Source organism: Solea solea, chromosome 12 (genome assembly GCF_958295425.1).
Source record: "Solea solea chromosome 12, fSolSol10.1, whole genome shotgun sequence".
Lineage (NCBI taxonomy): Eukaryota > Metazoa > Chordata > Actinopteri > Pleuronectiformes > Soleidae > Solea > Solea solea.
In genome coordinates, this window is record NC_081145.1 from 10,761,872 (window position 1) to 10,777,990 (window position 16,119).

General features: G+C 45.8%; 1 protein-coding gene across 3 annotated transcripts in view; it reads left to right on the forward strand.

Moving 5' to 3' along the window:
* Nucleotides 1–16,119, forward strand: part of hipk2 (homeodomain interacting protein kinase 2) — a 74,244-nt gene that overhangs the window by 43,035 nt on the left and 15,090 nt on the right. For all 3 annotated transcript variants that reach the window (XM_058644765.1, XM_058644766.1, XM_058644767.1), the window contains exons 3-7: nucleotides 7,871–7,994; nucleotides 8,679–8,798; nucleotides 10,624–10,710; nucleotides 14,667–14,851; nucleotides 14,951–15,113. In XM_058644765.1, coding sequence (XP_058500748.1) covers nucleotides 7,871–7,994; nucleotides 8,679–8,798; nucleotides 10,624–10,710; nucleotides 14,667–14,851; nucleotides 14,951–15,113 — 679 coding nt within the window. The remainder of the gene's footprint in view (nucleotides 1–7,870; nucleotides 7,995–8,678; nucleotides 8,799–10,623; nucleotides 10,711–14,666; nucleotides 14,852–14,950; nucleotides 15,114–16,119) is intronic.

The window sequence follows — 16,119 nt, forward strand, 5'->3', positions numbered from 1 at the left end:
ATTCTCAGTTGCTGCATTTTCAAATAAATATCTGGGAGCGCCGTCAACCAAAATAAGAACGATAGATGCACTGTGCAGGTGGGATTGTGAAGCAAGCTGTTTAAACAATTGGAATATTCATATTTGCAGTTTCGGCGAACCCTGCTTTATGTTTCGCCCCATGTCCGACTTGATTGTGTCCCTGAGACGGAGCCGAATGAGAGGTTTAAGTATAGTCCACTGAATCCCTCATACACGATCAAAGCCTGGGTTTTATCATCCCTCACAATCTCATATGCCTGACTGACCGCCTTCACCCATCTGCACAGCGCATCTCGCCGCCCGTTACGCTGCCTCGCTGTCTGCTTCGGTGAATGTCTCAGCCACAGTGACAGGCTTGCCAGCTAGTTAAGCTGGTTGACTGAGTGACTGCATGTGAGAATGTGTTATTGTCTGTCTGCATTTCTGCTGTCAGTCTGGCCTCACCCTCACTCCTGGCTACCTCTCGTCTCAGTGTGACCCACATATTTCCTCTGGGCTTATTGAGAGTGAAGTGACTAACGAGATGCACTTTATTGTCATTCCACTGAGTACACATGCACGGGAAAATGAAATATTCCGCCTCACTGGCTTGTGCCAACGCAATGCAACAGTAAAAACAAAACAAAACAGAGCGGCATATGCACATTTCGCCCATTTATGAATGATAAAAAAAAAGAGATAAAGCACATTTTTTCATTGGTCAGCAGGGGACGTACATTTTACTGTCAGGGGGAGATGAGAATGTTCACATTTGCGACTAGGATTGTCACGAGATTAGACTTTTCAAACTTGATACTGATACCCAGGAAAATACTCAGTACCACGTCAAACTATAATATCGATGACACAATTTTGAAGTTGTCTGATGTAGTGGAGAAGAAAAATAAAACATTACAGTATCATTTATTTGCAACTGTTGATTTGGCACCAAGTTTGTTCTTACTGATCAAATACGAGTTGATAGGCAGCCACTGGTGGCCACATTTTCTAAGCTTCAGTTTCAGACCATCATAATCGTTGTATCCTGTTAAATAACACTGTCTGCTCATGGCACCAATGGAAAATGAAAAGTCTTATCCGTTGCAAATGTTTGATGATGTTTTTCGATGCAAATGATCATTTAAAGATTCTACTTTGGTCTGATTATTATAGAGACTCCAGTCCAAAAGAGCAGGGTTGTGAGTGTGGCCAGTGGCTGGTAAACTGGCCTAATACTGTCTGACTGTCAGCCGGCGACCCTATTAGGGCTGCAGAGACTCCAGGCTCTCTCTCTCTCTCACTCTCTCTCTCTCTCTCTTGGCATCCCCTACATCTTCTCTTCAGGCTGTCTGTGCACAGAGTGTCACTGTATGGCAGATACCCATCAATTACCGATCACAAATCCTTCTCAGCAATTCTCCCCTTTTGAGAGGAGCGGCAGAAGGCGCAGGGCATGCAAGCGCATGTGTGTGTGCGTGTGTGTAGGTGGGTGGTTGCTGATACATGTCTTTCCATTTTCCATTGTTGTTCCCATTCCACCATCTCCCCCATTTCCCTGCCTCACAACCTGTCTGGGGTTTTTTTTTTCTCCCACCTCAGCCCTCGTTGAAGGAGGTCTGTCCCTTTGACCCCTGCGCCAAGAGATGGGGGGGGGGGGGGCTGTAGAGAGATTGGAGCTGGAAGCCAGTGATACCACACTGGGCGCAGGTGGAAATGAGACGTGTTACTGATAGGATCGGTTGCATGCTGCAGAATGATATTAACCCCAGCAAAGAGATAATTACCAGCCGGGAACGACGACGCACTGTGTACATGTCTAAATGAACAACTGCGCCGCTCCTTAGCCGCGCTCATTGTTTGGTTTGTGTAGACGTTAGCATTGCTAATGGGAGCTTTTGTAAGCAGAGGGAGAAGAACAAGCGAGGGTGTGAGGAAACGGGGTGTTAATCTGGAGAAAGTCACCGTAGCAGCCAATTCATTGCCGGGGGGCAGTAAAATAATCCGTGTTTGATGATCTATGTTACCTAACAGTAAATCTGACGCGACGTTATCTACACCACGGCTGTGAACATAGTCTGCATGTGACTACATAAGGTGATGCCATGGGAGAATGTGGCATCACATAATGTGAGCTACTATTGACCGTGCCATGCTGCAGCAGCAGGAAGACTCCATGTGCCACAGTGACAGCGATGGCTCGCTGCCCACCAGATATTCCATTATATAAAATAGCTCAGAGAGGAGTTGGGAATTAAATGTGAGATGGTGAGCCTGGGAGCAGGGGGCGCTCATGAATGTACAAATGCTGCCCGTGTTAGCTCTCAGTTACAGTTTAGTCCGTCTGAGTTTGCTGAGCTGAACTGTACTTGAGCTCATGTTGAATCAGCGTGAGCATGCAAACAGCTGTCACCAATATTTTACTTAAGTCAGCCATTAAGCGTCCATGTCGGTTAATGTTTCGAGAGTCTTTCACACGGGATACCTGCCTCGTATGAAACATCCTCCCCCCTTTTTTCTTTCATAAACTTCCATTCATTTCTTTTCCAATGGTAGATCCTCGAGGGGAATGGTTTATTTTATACATAAACGGGGACAGCCTCATCAGCGCTTTCACTGGAAAAGGAAAAAAGGGAACGAGAGGCCTGTTTTCAGGACCTTGAACACTTGGAATGTCGCTCCTGCTTCGTGAGCGAGACAACTTTTCTCAAGGACGCTGCCGAAAACTTTGCCGTGTCCAGACATCACTGCTCCCCCTTTTCCACCCCCTCAACCAACTGGAACACCCACGCTCTAAATTTAAACAACCACATGATCACTGCATCCCTTGCTGTGCAGCTACATAATATCAAGTGGTGGAGCAGTGGACGAGGTGCAGTGTAGCAGGGGATGTCACTCCACTCATTGATTTCACAGTCGCCGACCACGGTGCTATATATCTGGCAAAGTGTTTCTCTATGGTGCATCCTCAAAGAGGCTGTGGAGGAGCCTTTGAGGAGAATGAATATGTAGATGAATACCCCGGGGGTGGCAGAGAGTCATTCACCGTGCCAACTCCTGCCTTTTACATTAGGCGAGGGCAAAGCGTGGGATGGAGAGTCGGGGAAATGGGAAGGAGTTGGGAGGATAAGGGGAAAAAAAAGAGAGGGAGATAGGGAGGAGAAAAGTTAATGGCAGGCTCTTTTCTTGTGAAGTGCTTTTTCCTGTTTGCACTGGACAGCTATCTCGCTCCCTAGCCAGAGCTATGTCGTAACAGTGCTTTGAAAATAGCCTCATATAAGATCTTATTTACCTCTGCAATGCTGCACTTTACTGTGTGTGTGTGTGTGTGTGTTCACACACTGAGGGGTTCCAGGGATCCATCAGTCTCCCGTCTGGAGCCAAGCTAAGGGAAGGTCAGCCTGATAGATACATCCTGACGTGCACACACACGCCCACACTGTCATCTGTGTGTGTGTGTGTCTGCATGTGTGTTTATACATGTGTGTGGGAGATGGCAGGCCAGCCAAGCACGGGCACAGTTGAACAGGGCAGGGGACGGATGGGTGAGCAGGGAGGGGAGCACTAGCTTGGCCTCAGTGCCCTAGTTTTAGCAATTTCAAAGGAGATTTTGCTGGCAGTGGGGTTGTAAGTTGTGTGTGTGGGGGGGCGGGGGCCAGAGGGGTGGAGGTGGAAGCAGGGTGAGGTGTAGGGCTTGGCCGGGCTGGTAAAGGGGGTGAGTGAAAGGGGCTGAGGTGTAAGGGTTAGGCTGGGGTGGCAGAAGAAAGGCTCCATTCATGAGTCGTGCCATCTCTGCGGGACTCATCAATGACCAGGCCAGCTGGGAGGATGTCAGTATGCAGACTCTCTCTCTCCCTCTCTCTCCATTTCACCCTCCTTTCTTTTGTCATGGGCCAGTGCTGTCGGAGCCTCCAGGCCGAACACTGAGGCCTCTCATGCAGTCGGGTTTCTACTGACACCCAAAAAAGCCTTTGGCTAGCCAGCATTGACATCCATGGCGTGCAACAAGAAGCTCACCTCCTACTCCTTTAAGAGGCAGTGTCTGTGGTTGCCATGCCAGCTGGAGATGAGCTAGGTGCGGCGCAGCTCAAAAGGTGATACATTGGCACTGTCTCCCAAATGTTGCATGCTCAGGCGGTGCATCCAAGTACCTTGATTCTGGAGCTCACCCGTTTACGAGAGTGCAGTTTTTCACTCTTTGAGCAAGTGAGAGAAAATAAAACAGCCCTCTCTGTGCTCACTTTTTATATTAATGCACTTTGCTAAAGCTTTTGTGCTCCTGTAATTTGTTCTGTTCTTGTTTTACTCACAGTTGAATTGAATAATTTATGTTTTATCTGCATTAATTGTCAGTCTCTTGTGCTTCGCTGCTTTAGGAAGGAAAGGGGGACAGGAAAGGAGCGAGGGTTTTTGAGCTGCACAGATGTGTGTGCTGTTTATCACTGCCAATGAAAGGCCTGCATCAGCAGCAGCTGTGGGGCGCTTTGCATGCGATGGAAGCAGTGTGCTGGTAGGGGCACATTTGCATTTGTGGTTTGGTATCATGAGCGTCGATGTGTTACTCCCTCTTTCTGTCTTCCTTCCTTTGCTGTGTCGGTCTGTCTCTCTTTCACTCTCGGTCTTTCGCTGCAGACACGGCCATGAGAACACCCTGAAGTGGGGTAGTGGAGCATAACCCGGGGAAGGTTCAGGCTGAAATAGATCAGGAGCGTAACGTCAACACGAGCAAATCTCTCCATCACACGCAAGGGCAAGGTCCACGACGCATGCAAAGAAACGCCGCACTAAAGATAAACACAACAGTGTTCTAATTTTGCTCCCATGAAAGTCGGCTCAATTGAAGTTGTGCTGTTGTAAAAGCCGTCTTCACATGGCATTAGTCTGCGTCAACTTCACTTGAGCAGATGGCCAGTGATGGTGGAATTTGTGTTGCGCAGGATCCTGCGACGTGTACGACGTGTGTCCACAGGAAAGGGTTGCCTGTGGCTTTCGTTTCCACGATGCAATTTGATGGGGAGAAATTCCCTTGCAGCGGATTCAAAACAAAAGCCAGCCTCACGTTGTGAGAACAGCCTCCTCTGTTTTGCGGCGTCCAATAACTCATACATACATTTTCTTGAAGTCGCATAAGGTTGTTTTTGTAGATCTCATTGTCATGCAAATGAGGTGGTGTATGTATTTCTGTTTCTGTGTAGGAATGTGTGACTCCTAGAAGGCAATTGCCTTGCAGAACTGCAGGGAGGCTATAATATGTTGATTTCTTTATAGGGTAAGAAAATATTGCATATAAGTAAAACAAACACGATGGTTGTGATGACATTGTCACAGCGCTCCCTTTTTTTTTTTTTAGCTGGAAGTAAATTCATGGATCAATTTTGACTGGGTGCATAAGGTGAAATGAACACGAGGCAACTTCTTATGGCTTTGGACGTGACATTCTGGACGGGCTGTCCTTCTTCTCCGTGTGATTTTATACCGTGTTATTGTGTTATTGTTCCCTCTGCCTAACACACTATTAGAGGATCATGCTGACCCTGGTTCTGTTGTCCTTTTCTTTTCCATACCTTCAGTAGACCTCACTGTTCCCTCTGCTATCGCCTCCTCGCAGGCGCCTTTATGCTTCCTTGGCAGCAGCGTGATAGACGCCTCGGCTCATTGTGTGTGAAGGTGTCTTTGTATTGGCCGTGCCCTAAGATACTGTTGCTAGAGTGTTGTCTTGGTGTCTGTTCTGCTTCTGCCCCTGAGACCCCAATAACCACATTCTGTGACAGGAGCTCTTCACTGGGCAAAGTGTGGCTCTCCCTCATTTGCTTTATTTCTGCCTCTCTTTAGCTCTCTCTCTCTCTCTCTCCCTGTCTTCCTCTCATTCCGGTCTTTATTTTCCTAATCCTCCTGCCCTGTTTGGTATCTTCTGCCTCCACATGTCAACCACAGCTCAGTGTTCAAATGGATCTCCTGTGCCCTCTTTTGACTTCACCACAAGTCAGCAAGCAAGTGAATAAGTTGGAGTGGGCAGCAGTTTGAGATTGGCTCTTAAATATGAATGATGCATGTCCTTTCATCCTCCACAAAGACTGCCAGCTATCCTCAAACTCTTCACCTCTCAGCAGACCACGGCTGCATCCACATTACACAAAGAAATCAGTCCCAAAAATGGACAAGTTTGAAAACTCTTCTGGCTCAGCTAGTATCCCTGTGTATTCCTCTAGTCCTCTTGCTTCCAGGCCTAAAGCCAGGCCCCCTCTGTTTCTATCCCTGTGACCAAAACCATGTCAGAGCCCTCTAGGCTTAGGTTGGTGGGGGGGGGGGGGGGTGTTAGACTCGTTACCATGGCCACAGTAATCAGGATTGTGAACTTGGTTATGAACAAGAAACTTTCCAAGATCAGCCTTAAGCCCCTTTGATCAGAGTGCCCTGCTGTTAATGTGTTATTAATTGATAGAGGATTTCAGTTTCACTAATTCCATCCAGATTCAAGTTGAAGTCGTACCTGTTTCCACTCAGCAGAGATGTTTTGAAGCTACACTAAGCGATTAAATGTCAACAGGAATATATTCTGTAGTGACGACAGCCTGAGAACCTCCTGCAAGTGGTTTGGATTGTTCCTGAGCAGTCACTGTGTTCGTGTTTATTTTAAATCCATCAGAGACTTGAGTTCACAAGAAGTGCGTTAGTCTTTCTGACAGGACCTGCGGTGTGTGCTGAATGAAATGTGGGAATTGTTTGGAACCGCGCTGATGTTCAAATAACTGAAACAACATTTCAAAAATCGTGAGTATTTTATCACGCATTTACCACTGAAGTGGTGCAACGCAAGCATTTGTGGCGATGACTGGTGTCGAGTCGAAGTCTGGGAATTAGGCACTGCCGTTATGAACTCAAATGTGGCCCACTAAAAGCCCGTAATTGCTTCCACATTGCTTTAAGAGTGAAACAGAGTACGCACAGCTACCTTATACAGTCCCTGTGGTTGACTACTACCAGGAATGGGGCCCAGTGATTGGTGCTCCCTTGTTATCAATAGCCTCTTGTAAACAGAAGGAAAAAAACTGCTGTTTTGCGATTTAAAAAAAAAAAAAATACCCCCAAATGTGCCCGTGCGTTGCTGTGTACACTAACTAACAAAGCTGTCATAAGGCTGCTCCAGTGTGTGATTTCCTTAAATAGTGTAGTGGTGTTTCACACTGTGAAAATTTAACAAGACCAGCACAGCTTCTTTGTCCATTCAACACGGAGACTCTCACTTTCACACAGACATTAATCTGTGACCCCCTTCGTTGCCCTGCTACTGCCTGAACAAACATGTCCGCTGATTTTTCCTCCTGTATGTGCAGTCTTACTGTGGAGCTGAAGTTATTTGCTGAGAGTATATGAAAGAATGAGCCGCTAAGATGCTCAGGGAGGGTATCGTTGGTCAAAATCACTGGAATAGACGTCTATAAATCCTTAATATCACGTCATGTAACCAGAGTGTGAGTACTGCAGTAATCGTGTCAGCTGTTAATACTTATTTTAAGAAATAAAGTGTAAATTACTTGTGTGGAAAAACTTTGAATAAAAAGCAGCAGCAGCAGCAGCAGCATTTAATTGAGTCATGTCGTAGCCTGTTTATTTCTTCCTTTATGGAAGCAGAATATTCATGACACAGTTGGAGATTTATGTTTTCAAAATGGTTGGTTATGGCACCGGCACAGCTGTGCTGCAAACAGCTCCGGTGTTAAAAATAGGTTAAAAAAAAAAGAGAGGAATTGGTCTATAATAAGGGTATCTGTAAATTATCAAGGTTGCGATTTCAGTGTTGTATCAAACGATAAAATCATACAACAAAGCGTTCCGTTTACAGTGCGTGTCTGTTTGATGTCTCCGTCCACAGGGCTCCAGAGATCATCCTGGGCCTGCCGTTCTGTGAGGCCATCGACATGTGGTCCCTGGGCTGTGTGATCGCTGAGCTCTTCCTGGGATGGCCCCTCTACCCTGGAGCCTCCGAGTATGATCAGGTAACACATCAGTTCTCAGTCGTCCCCCTCACGGTGGTCTGTACGGATGTTTTTTTTTTTTATATATATATAGCTGACAATAATGTTCATCATGTGCCGTGATGTTTAAATACGCTATATGTATTTGTGCGTCTTCTCTCGCCGCGAGCGCGCACTGGTGTTTGGGAGGGTGGGACGCTTATCTCATCCCCCTGACAACTCCTTATGAGTTTTGTACAGCCTCGCTGTTTATCTGAACAGATGCCACAGAGCCACTTGTCCAATTAGCGCAGCCCCGGTGCTCCAGAGCAAGACATTGCCGCGTTCCCTTCTCCCTATCAGTCAGACGAGGCTCAGTGGGGGAACCTTAAGCAAGTTGTGCCCCATCACTGAGCAAGCCTTCCTGATTTTTTATTTATTTTTCCTCCCTTTTTTCACAGGCTTTAAAACTTAGCAAAGTGTCTAATTTGCAAGTCTCAAATCAATCTTAGACTCGGGAGCTCTTGAGGTCATGTTTGGGCGCTGTGCATATTTCAGCCAGATAAGTTTGGATTTCTTTCAAACTGCCAGAAGAACATCCTTCCTGAAGTTTTAGCTTCTTTTTTTTTTTATGACAGGAAAGATTCACATTGCGCTATAATTAGCACGCAACGTATGATTTAATCATGCAACGTGGTGTAATTGCATTTTTTTTTTGTCTTACAGATCCGGTACATCTCACAGACCCAGGGTCTGCCTGCGGAGTATCTGTTGAGTGCAGGGACAAAGACCACCAGGTTCTTCAACAGAGACCCGGACTCCACCTATCCTCTCTGGAGACTTAAGGTACAGCTGCAGTGCTCCGGATGCATCCGCATATATACGCACAAACACTCCCAGCTGGAAGCAACAAGAACATCCTTCTAGGACAAGGTCATATTTCATGAGCAAAAACCTTGATATTCCAGAAACTCTGGTTACACTATTTGAGCCTCAGATTTATGGCTGCTATAAACAAAGTGAGGGGATAATCAGAGCACAAATGCATCTGTGCAAAAAAAGGATTTGGCAAATGGAAACCCGGGGCCTGGTGAGTCCAGCTCCCTAACCCTCTTCCACTGTCCCTTTTTATGTAGGTCGCCCAACGAGGAGGTCCCGCGCCTGTCTCTTATAAGCTGATTTACTTGAACTTTGTTTGTCTCGCCACAAATTTGCACCAGGAGTTCTCGACTGTATCACATTACACACACTGATTTACCCCAGTACATGGTTTTGCACCACGTCAGCTCTGCCCGTGCCTGCTTTAAAGAGTGCATTATCTTGTAACTCCCATTGACAACAACTGTGTTGATTGGCCTTTTAATGAAGACATAGGAACACTCCAATCCAGTCAGATTTTTCAACTTTTACTCCATGTGCCTTCTCAAATGTACGGATTTCACATTTTTTACGTGAAACGCTACGATAGATGATGATATATACGTTACTCATGAGGCCATTTAAAAACATATTGTGAGGGATTACCGCGGCATTGTTGGACAGGCAGAGACGGATTGTTGGTCGGAGTGGAGAAACACATTTTATTTATATTTATAGCCTGTTTGGTCTTTAATTGAGGCTGTTAATAACACAGAGCTGCTGCAGAAACTGCTAACAGATTTGGAGCAGTTCGCTCTCGTTCAGCTGCTGAGTGAACCAGGGCCGTTGCTGGTTCAATGTACAGTCACGCTCAGTTAATCTTTACATTTAGTGTGGTCTGTGATTCAATAGCGGTTTAACTTCCCTACCATCTGCTCACTGTCACTGTGCGCCTGTCACATACTGTATGTATCGTAAACCACACCCACAACATAGATGACGAGCAAGGTTTTTCATTATCCTGCATTATTATAACAGCAATTCATTTCCCCTTTTTTGTATCTGTAACAGTAGTTTCAATTCAATTCTGTAGTGAACAAATAGATAGAAAACCTCTATATCTGCTTATTGGGGGTTTAGAAGAGTGATTCTGCTGCATTAAAACTGAAAGAAATACTGTCTGATATAAAACCCTAGTCTTTCTCACTGTCTCAATGTTTAAAAAGTGAAAATAAATTAATCATATTATCAATTTCTATAAGTATCTATATAAATAGCAGCAGTTCATCGTGGACCTCAGCTCTGACCACCCTTGTCTTTCCTCTGTGAACAGTGATTGCTCAGCATCCATTTGACTTCGCCATGTGTTTCCATGTAATAGCAGCTGTATTGCTTTGCTGACTGTAATTAAAAAACATTTGTGTTAAGTCGGGAGGTTTGTGTAGTCAGCACAGATGAGTCTGTTTGAGTGTGTTTTCAATTCATCCATTCACACTGTTTCCTCTTTTTTTTTACATTAAAATACATTCGCGACCATGGGAAACTGGTGTAGTGCGTGCACACAGTCCGTGCTGCGCGGTGTACATCTGGGTTTCTCGTGTGATACAGTGTGAGCCTCCACATGCAGTCTCCCCAGTCTTGCCTGGCTGTTAGATCAGTGTTTGTGCGCTACCCCAGGGTTGCTCAGAGGGCAAGCCGAGTCCTGCTGCACATCAACAACAAGAGGCTATAATGAGCCAAATGTAAATAGTGTGTTTCCAGAGGGGAAGTGTGATGGGATTTGAGATGAACATCTGCTTCTTGTCTCCCACAGACTCAAGAGGACCACGAGGGTGAAACGGGGATCAAGTCCAAGGAGGCTCGCAAGTACATCTTTAACTGCTTGGATGATATGGCGCAGGTACGGAGGGGGTTTTTAGTATCACAAAAGCACGACTCTTCCCTTCCTACAAATAACATATTAGATTTATATTTTTTTGGTTTTCAATCACATCGCTTATTTGAAGCCTCCACCCGGCGAGACTATTCTAATCCTCGTCCAGTTTGATCCATCACACTCAAGAGAATTATCTATCAAATATTTGAAGCTGTTTTAAAATATTTATCCATGCCAGGCCTGAGCTCCAGATGCGCCGTAGCTCTGCTGCTGCTGCTGCTGCTGCTGCGCAGAATTTTGCAGAGTGCAGTGAACGCAGCTGTTCACTGTGAGCCCTCCTCAGTCCTGCCTCTGCTCTTCATTTTACTCAACCACTGTTTAATAAGTTACAGACAGACATTGGAGCTGAACATGTGGTGAGGCGGGTTAACTTGTTTGATAAGTAGAATTTGCTTCTTTCTTTCTTTTTTTTACTTAAGCTGGAGTGAGTGTTGTGGCGACGTCCTCACTTTGTGCATCTGTTGTTCATGTAAGCGTATCTGGAGGGCGAGGGTCCACAATGTCGTTCTCGCTGCCTTTTTCTTCTTTTTTTCCACACACACACACATGCATGCTACCATTTTTTTCCCCTCATGCATGACTCAGCTGGTTTGCCCCTCTCTCCCCCGTAAGCCCTGCATGTCACCGCAGGAAGTGACTTATATAGCAGGATAATATATAGAGAAGCACCGTCACTGAACTCTTAATGTTAATGTCACTTTTTTTTTTCCTTCCCCCGTGACTCAGAGGGAATTCATCTCTCCGCGATGGGAAAGTTCACATGTAGCCCTGACATTTTGATAGGACGTGTCCGACTGTGAGATAATAGTGAGTGTTGTTTTGTTCACCCTCACTTGGCCAAATACTGGTTCTGCGGGGCGGATATTGCAGTGGTGATGGAAAATTACAATGTTTTTCCCAGGTCCCCGTCAGATATCTGACAGGACTCTGTTGTCATCACGCTCCGTGGTCTGGCCTCGGAGCCAAGAGATAAGCATGGATAATTATTTTGCAATATGGTCATCTTAATACAAAAACCAGCAGCAGCAGCAGCAGCAGCGTTTGGAAAGTGTCCAAATGGACACGCAACACATGGAACTACCTAAGTGATGGAGACAATTATGGTTGTCCAGTAGTGCCCAGGGCCGCTGTCATGCCTGTCTGGAATAACATGCGGTTGGCTGGCAGAAGATCATATCACTCCCTGATGGTTCACACACACACACACACACACACACACAACAGGGAGAGAGAGTTTAATGAAACCAACCTACACTGGTATGATATCCCCTGGGTCATCTCTGTCTCTTACGCTTCAAGCTCTGTGTCCCATCCTCCTCTCACTGTTGCTGCCAGACTCCGCTTACTACAAAAACACAGAGGAGACACAGCAGAGCGGCACAGGCTTAATGTGGGAGAAAACGGCCTGTTCTGCCCCCATCTCACTATCCCCGACCATATAAACAAGTCAGCCTTGTGGACATCTGTCTCCGCGTGTATAATGGATGATGTAGCTGAAGGCCCTGCAAGACAGAGGGGCTGGGTGCCAGAGAGAGATAATGAACCTCCTTTCAGTCGTGGGAAATGTTGGGAGGCTTTGGTCACAAGTATGTCTCATATGAGTAAATCAGACACCAACTTAGAGCAAATTCAAGACCCGGCTTGGGTGAGAGGAAGGCCGGAACTGCTCGCAAAAAAATCACTTTTATCTCCGCTGATAGGAGTGAGACAGCATGGTCTTCGCCTCAATCTTTCTCTTATTACATGCACTCACAGTAAAACACTCTTCCTTTCTTCTACTTCTTCTTCTCCTTCCACTGGGAAATAAAGTTGTTCAGGGGTGAATCTGCACATGTTTGTGATGCGTTGCAAGTGATGGGCTTGCATCGTGCACGCTTAGCGCCACACCTCCTGAGGTGCAGCCCTATCTGTCCCCCTGCTGGACACCCGCTGTCCCCGCCTTTACTCCGTAGCAGCGTGTCAGTGCTTCTGAAGAGCACGGATGTGAGACGCGCAAGGTTGACCGTGTTAGTTGAAGCCCCAGTGATTTCTATGGACTAGTTGTAATCAAGGTTTGGAACTGTCACATGTTGTCACATGTTGTCACTCTGAGACACTCTCCGGAAATGATGCTTTCAAAGATTTCAAAAGTTTTTTTTTGGGTTGGCATGAATGAGGTGGTTTTCCTTTGAAACAGGAAAAACAAGGTCTTGTGTAGTTGGTTCTATTGATCTTAATACATGTATTGACACTACATTACATTTTTATTCACACGCCACCAAACACTTCCTTGAAAAATCTCCTTGAAAATGTAGCAACCTTAGCAAAACAAATAATTAGTTGTGATTTATGTGTAGAGTTGCAGGAATCTCTAAAAACATGAATTTATCTATTTCATTTCCTGCATTACCGCAACACAAAAATATCTCAAATATTATTGTTTAGTTCATTAACAAAGCCCTTCATTATCACCTGTTTCGGTGATATACATGTTTTGCTAATGAAATGGATGTAATGAAAACGAGTGACCGTTCCTGAAACATGAATATTTCCCGTCTCTCTAGTAAATCCAGACACTTAAATGAAAAGTTTCTCCTCCTATACAGACTTCTTATTGTCCAGTGTGATTATTGTGGCGCGCCTCTGCTGTGCACGGGGCCACTGAAATGTGTGCATTTCCCCAAAGTCATCTCCTCCACTAGCAGAGGACAATGTGATTATTTCTCACCTCATTCTGCAGATTATTTCTTTATCACGACCAGCGGAGATGGCAAGCACAGAGGAATGGTTACAGAGTCTGAATAACCTGCATGGAGAAAGAGAATGTAATCAGATTTGTGGTGTTGACTGGCAGCACATCTGATAGCACCTGGAGCAGGCCTACAGATAAGCGCTGCGTCCTTATGAAAAACAGACCTGCTGCCTCTGCATGGCAGTCAAAATAAACAAGGCTGTCTGTTTGTTGCCACTGTCCCTGTCTCTGTCCTTGCACTAACTGGAGATGGGCTTGTTTGTCTAAATTTACCTTGTCCTGTTTCCCTCACTTCCCCACGCCACATGACAAAAATCTAAATGTAAACCCCAGACCTTCAATTGATTCCTGCACATGCCGTACACTTGCATTAAAGGTACGGTGTGTAGCATTTATCAACATTTATGGGTGGAGTTGCACGTCACAGCTGAATATAGCTCACTTCACCTACGTAGCTCTCAGTTATCAAAACTCAAAACATGTTAAGTTTGTCCGTTGTGGGCTACTGTGAAAACACTGTGGTCCAAATCACTTGCCACAGCTCCTGATATAAATATGAAAGGCTCATTCTGAGGTTATGAAAAACAACAATTCATACGCACATTTATAAAAGAAATGAAGTATGAATATTTTATCTTCAGTATTTGCCAAAGGAGAATAATTTCACCTCAGTTTTACACACTGGACCTTTAAAACAGACACTGTATGTGCTGCTTTTCCTAGTAAACCTGCGCTGCCGTGTTAAACGCTGATTAAAAAAAAGCGAGAGAGCACCCTCAGAACATATTTAGGTTAAGTCTGAGGCACTCCGACTGGTCGTGTGAAAGAGTTCTTTTAAGACGAGCTAACGGCAGCATTTACTGGGTTCATGTTTTCTGTTTGCTTTAACGTCTTGGGAAAAGATACAAATCTTAGTGAAGGCGCCAGGAGACATTTCAAGCGTGCTATGAATACCAGTGCAAATGTTTGTAATGTCACTAAGGTGCAAGGTTATCACTGCACTCTGTGACACACACACACACACACACTCTGACACCCTAACTGATGAAGCCTTGTGAGTATTAATAGGTCTCTATGGGAATGAACTGCGGGGAAAGATTTTTTTGTCGTCTGTACAAACACCGGAGACCTTGAATTCTCAATCAGCCGTTTCAAATCCTGTGTTTGTGTGTTTGTTTCATGCGCCCAGGTGAACATGACATCAGATCTGGAGGGGAGCGATATGCTGGCCGAGAAAGCCGACAGGCGAGAGTTCATCGACTTGTTAACGAAGATGCTGACCATCGACGCAGACAAGAGGGTCACCCCCATCGAAACGCTCAACCACCCCTTTGTCACCATGTCACATCTCCTCGATTTCCCACACAGCACACAGTAAGCGTTCGGCACGCCCGCGGCCACAGTCGCCACTTTTCCCACAGTTAAGTAACACCTGCCGCCATCGTAAGCCTCTCCCTCACTTTCTCCATGCAGCGTGAAGTCGTGCTTCCAAAACATGGAGATCTGCAAGCGCCGCGTCAACATGTACGACACCGTCAACCAGAGCAAGACGCCCTTCATCACCCATGTGGCCCCCAGCACCTCCACCAACCTCACCATGACCTTCAACAACCAGCTGAACACTGTGCACAGCCAGGTACGACTAAAAAAAAAGAAACAAAGACAAACACTCATAGTGAACTCCATATTATGTTAATTGTGGTTCGTGGTAATTCTGCAGTGTGAAGCATAATGATACAGACAGTGATATGTTAAACACACACACACAGATAATAACTTCACCATTGTGAAACATGTCAGAATGGATAATTACAGCTGAACACCACCTAAATAATAATAACGCTGTATTTGCTGACAGACAGTCCAGCATGGTCTTAATCAAAAACATCCAGATGTCAGTGGTTTAACGTCCGAGCCGCCTTTGAGCAGCTATTTGTCCCTTTGTTTTATGTTTTTCCATCCGCTCCTCCCGCCTGTCTGCACGTTTCCATGCTCGCAGGCCTGCCGCCCTGCCTTGGTGCATGCAGTTTATATCTGTCTGCCTGCACTTCTGTCTGTGCCCCAGGTCCTGTGGGATTGTCACAAAGTGCTGATTACACACATGACAAGCCCCACTTCCTGCTTGCCTTGCATTCTGCAGCTTTCGGGGCCTTGAGAACCCCTTTACCAGGCTTCCTCTCTTTTCCCTTCCTCTGCCTCTTGTCCTCTCCTGTCTGTTTTCTTCTGTGCTCCCGTGTCTATGGGTTGAGCCTGTGGTTGCTTTTCCTCCTTCATTCACACACACACACACACACACACACACACTGCCTCTGTGAATCGAAACTGCTGACTTTTGGCTATCGCCGGAATCACCGAGCATCAGGTTGCTAAGATTACACTTAGCGCCAACTGCTGCTATTTTGTCCTCCCATTGTAGCTTGTATTTGTGTCGTCAACTGTTATCAAGCCGGCTCACACTGTAGCGAAGTGACAACATTCCCATCTTGCTGTGATTTAAATGAATTAGCATTCTCTCTCGGCTGCACCTGACTCTCGGGGCATTATAGACAGGCTTTAGATAGTGATTTATTCTGCATGATTTCCACTTGCGTGGCTGGGATGCATCTTTGGCTCGTATTTCCCAGCTCCTGTGCTTGTTTATG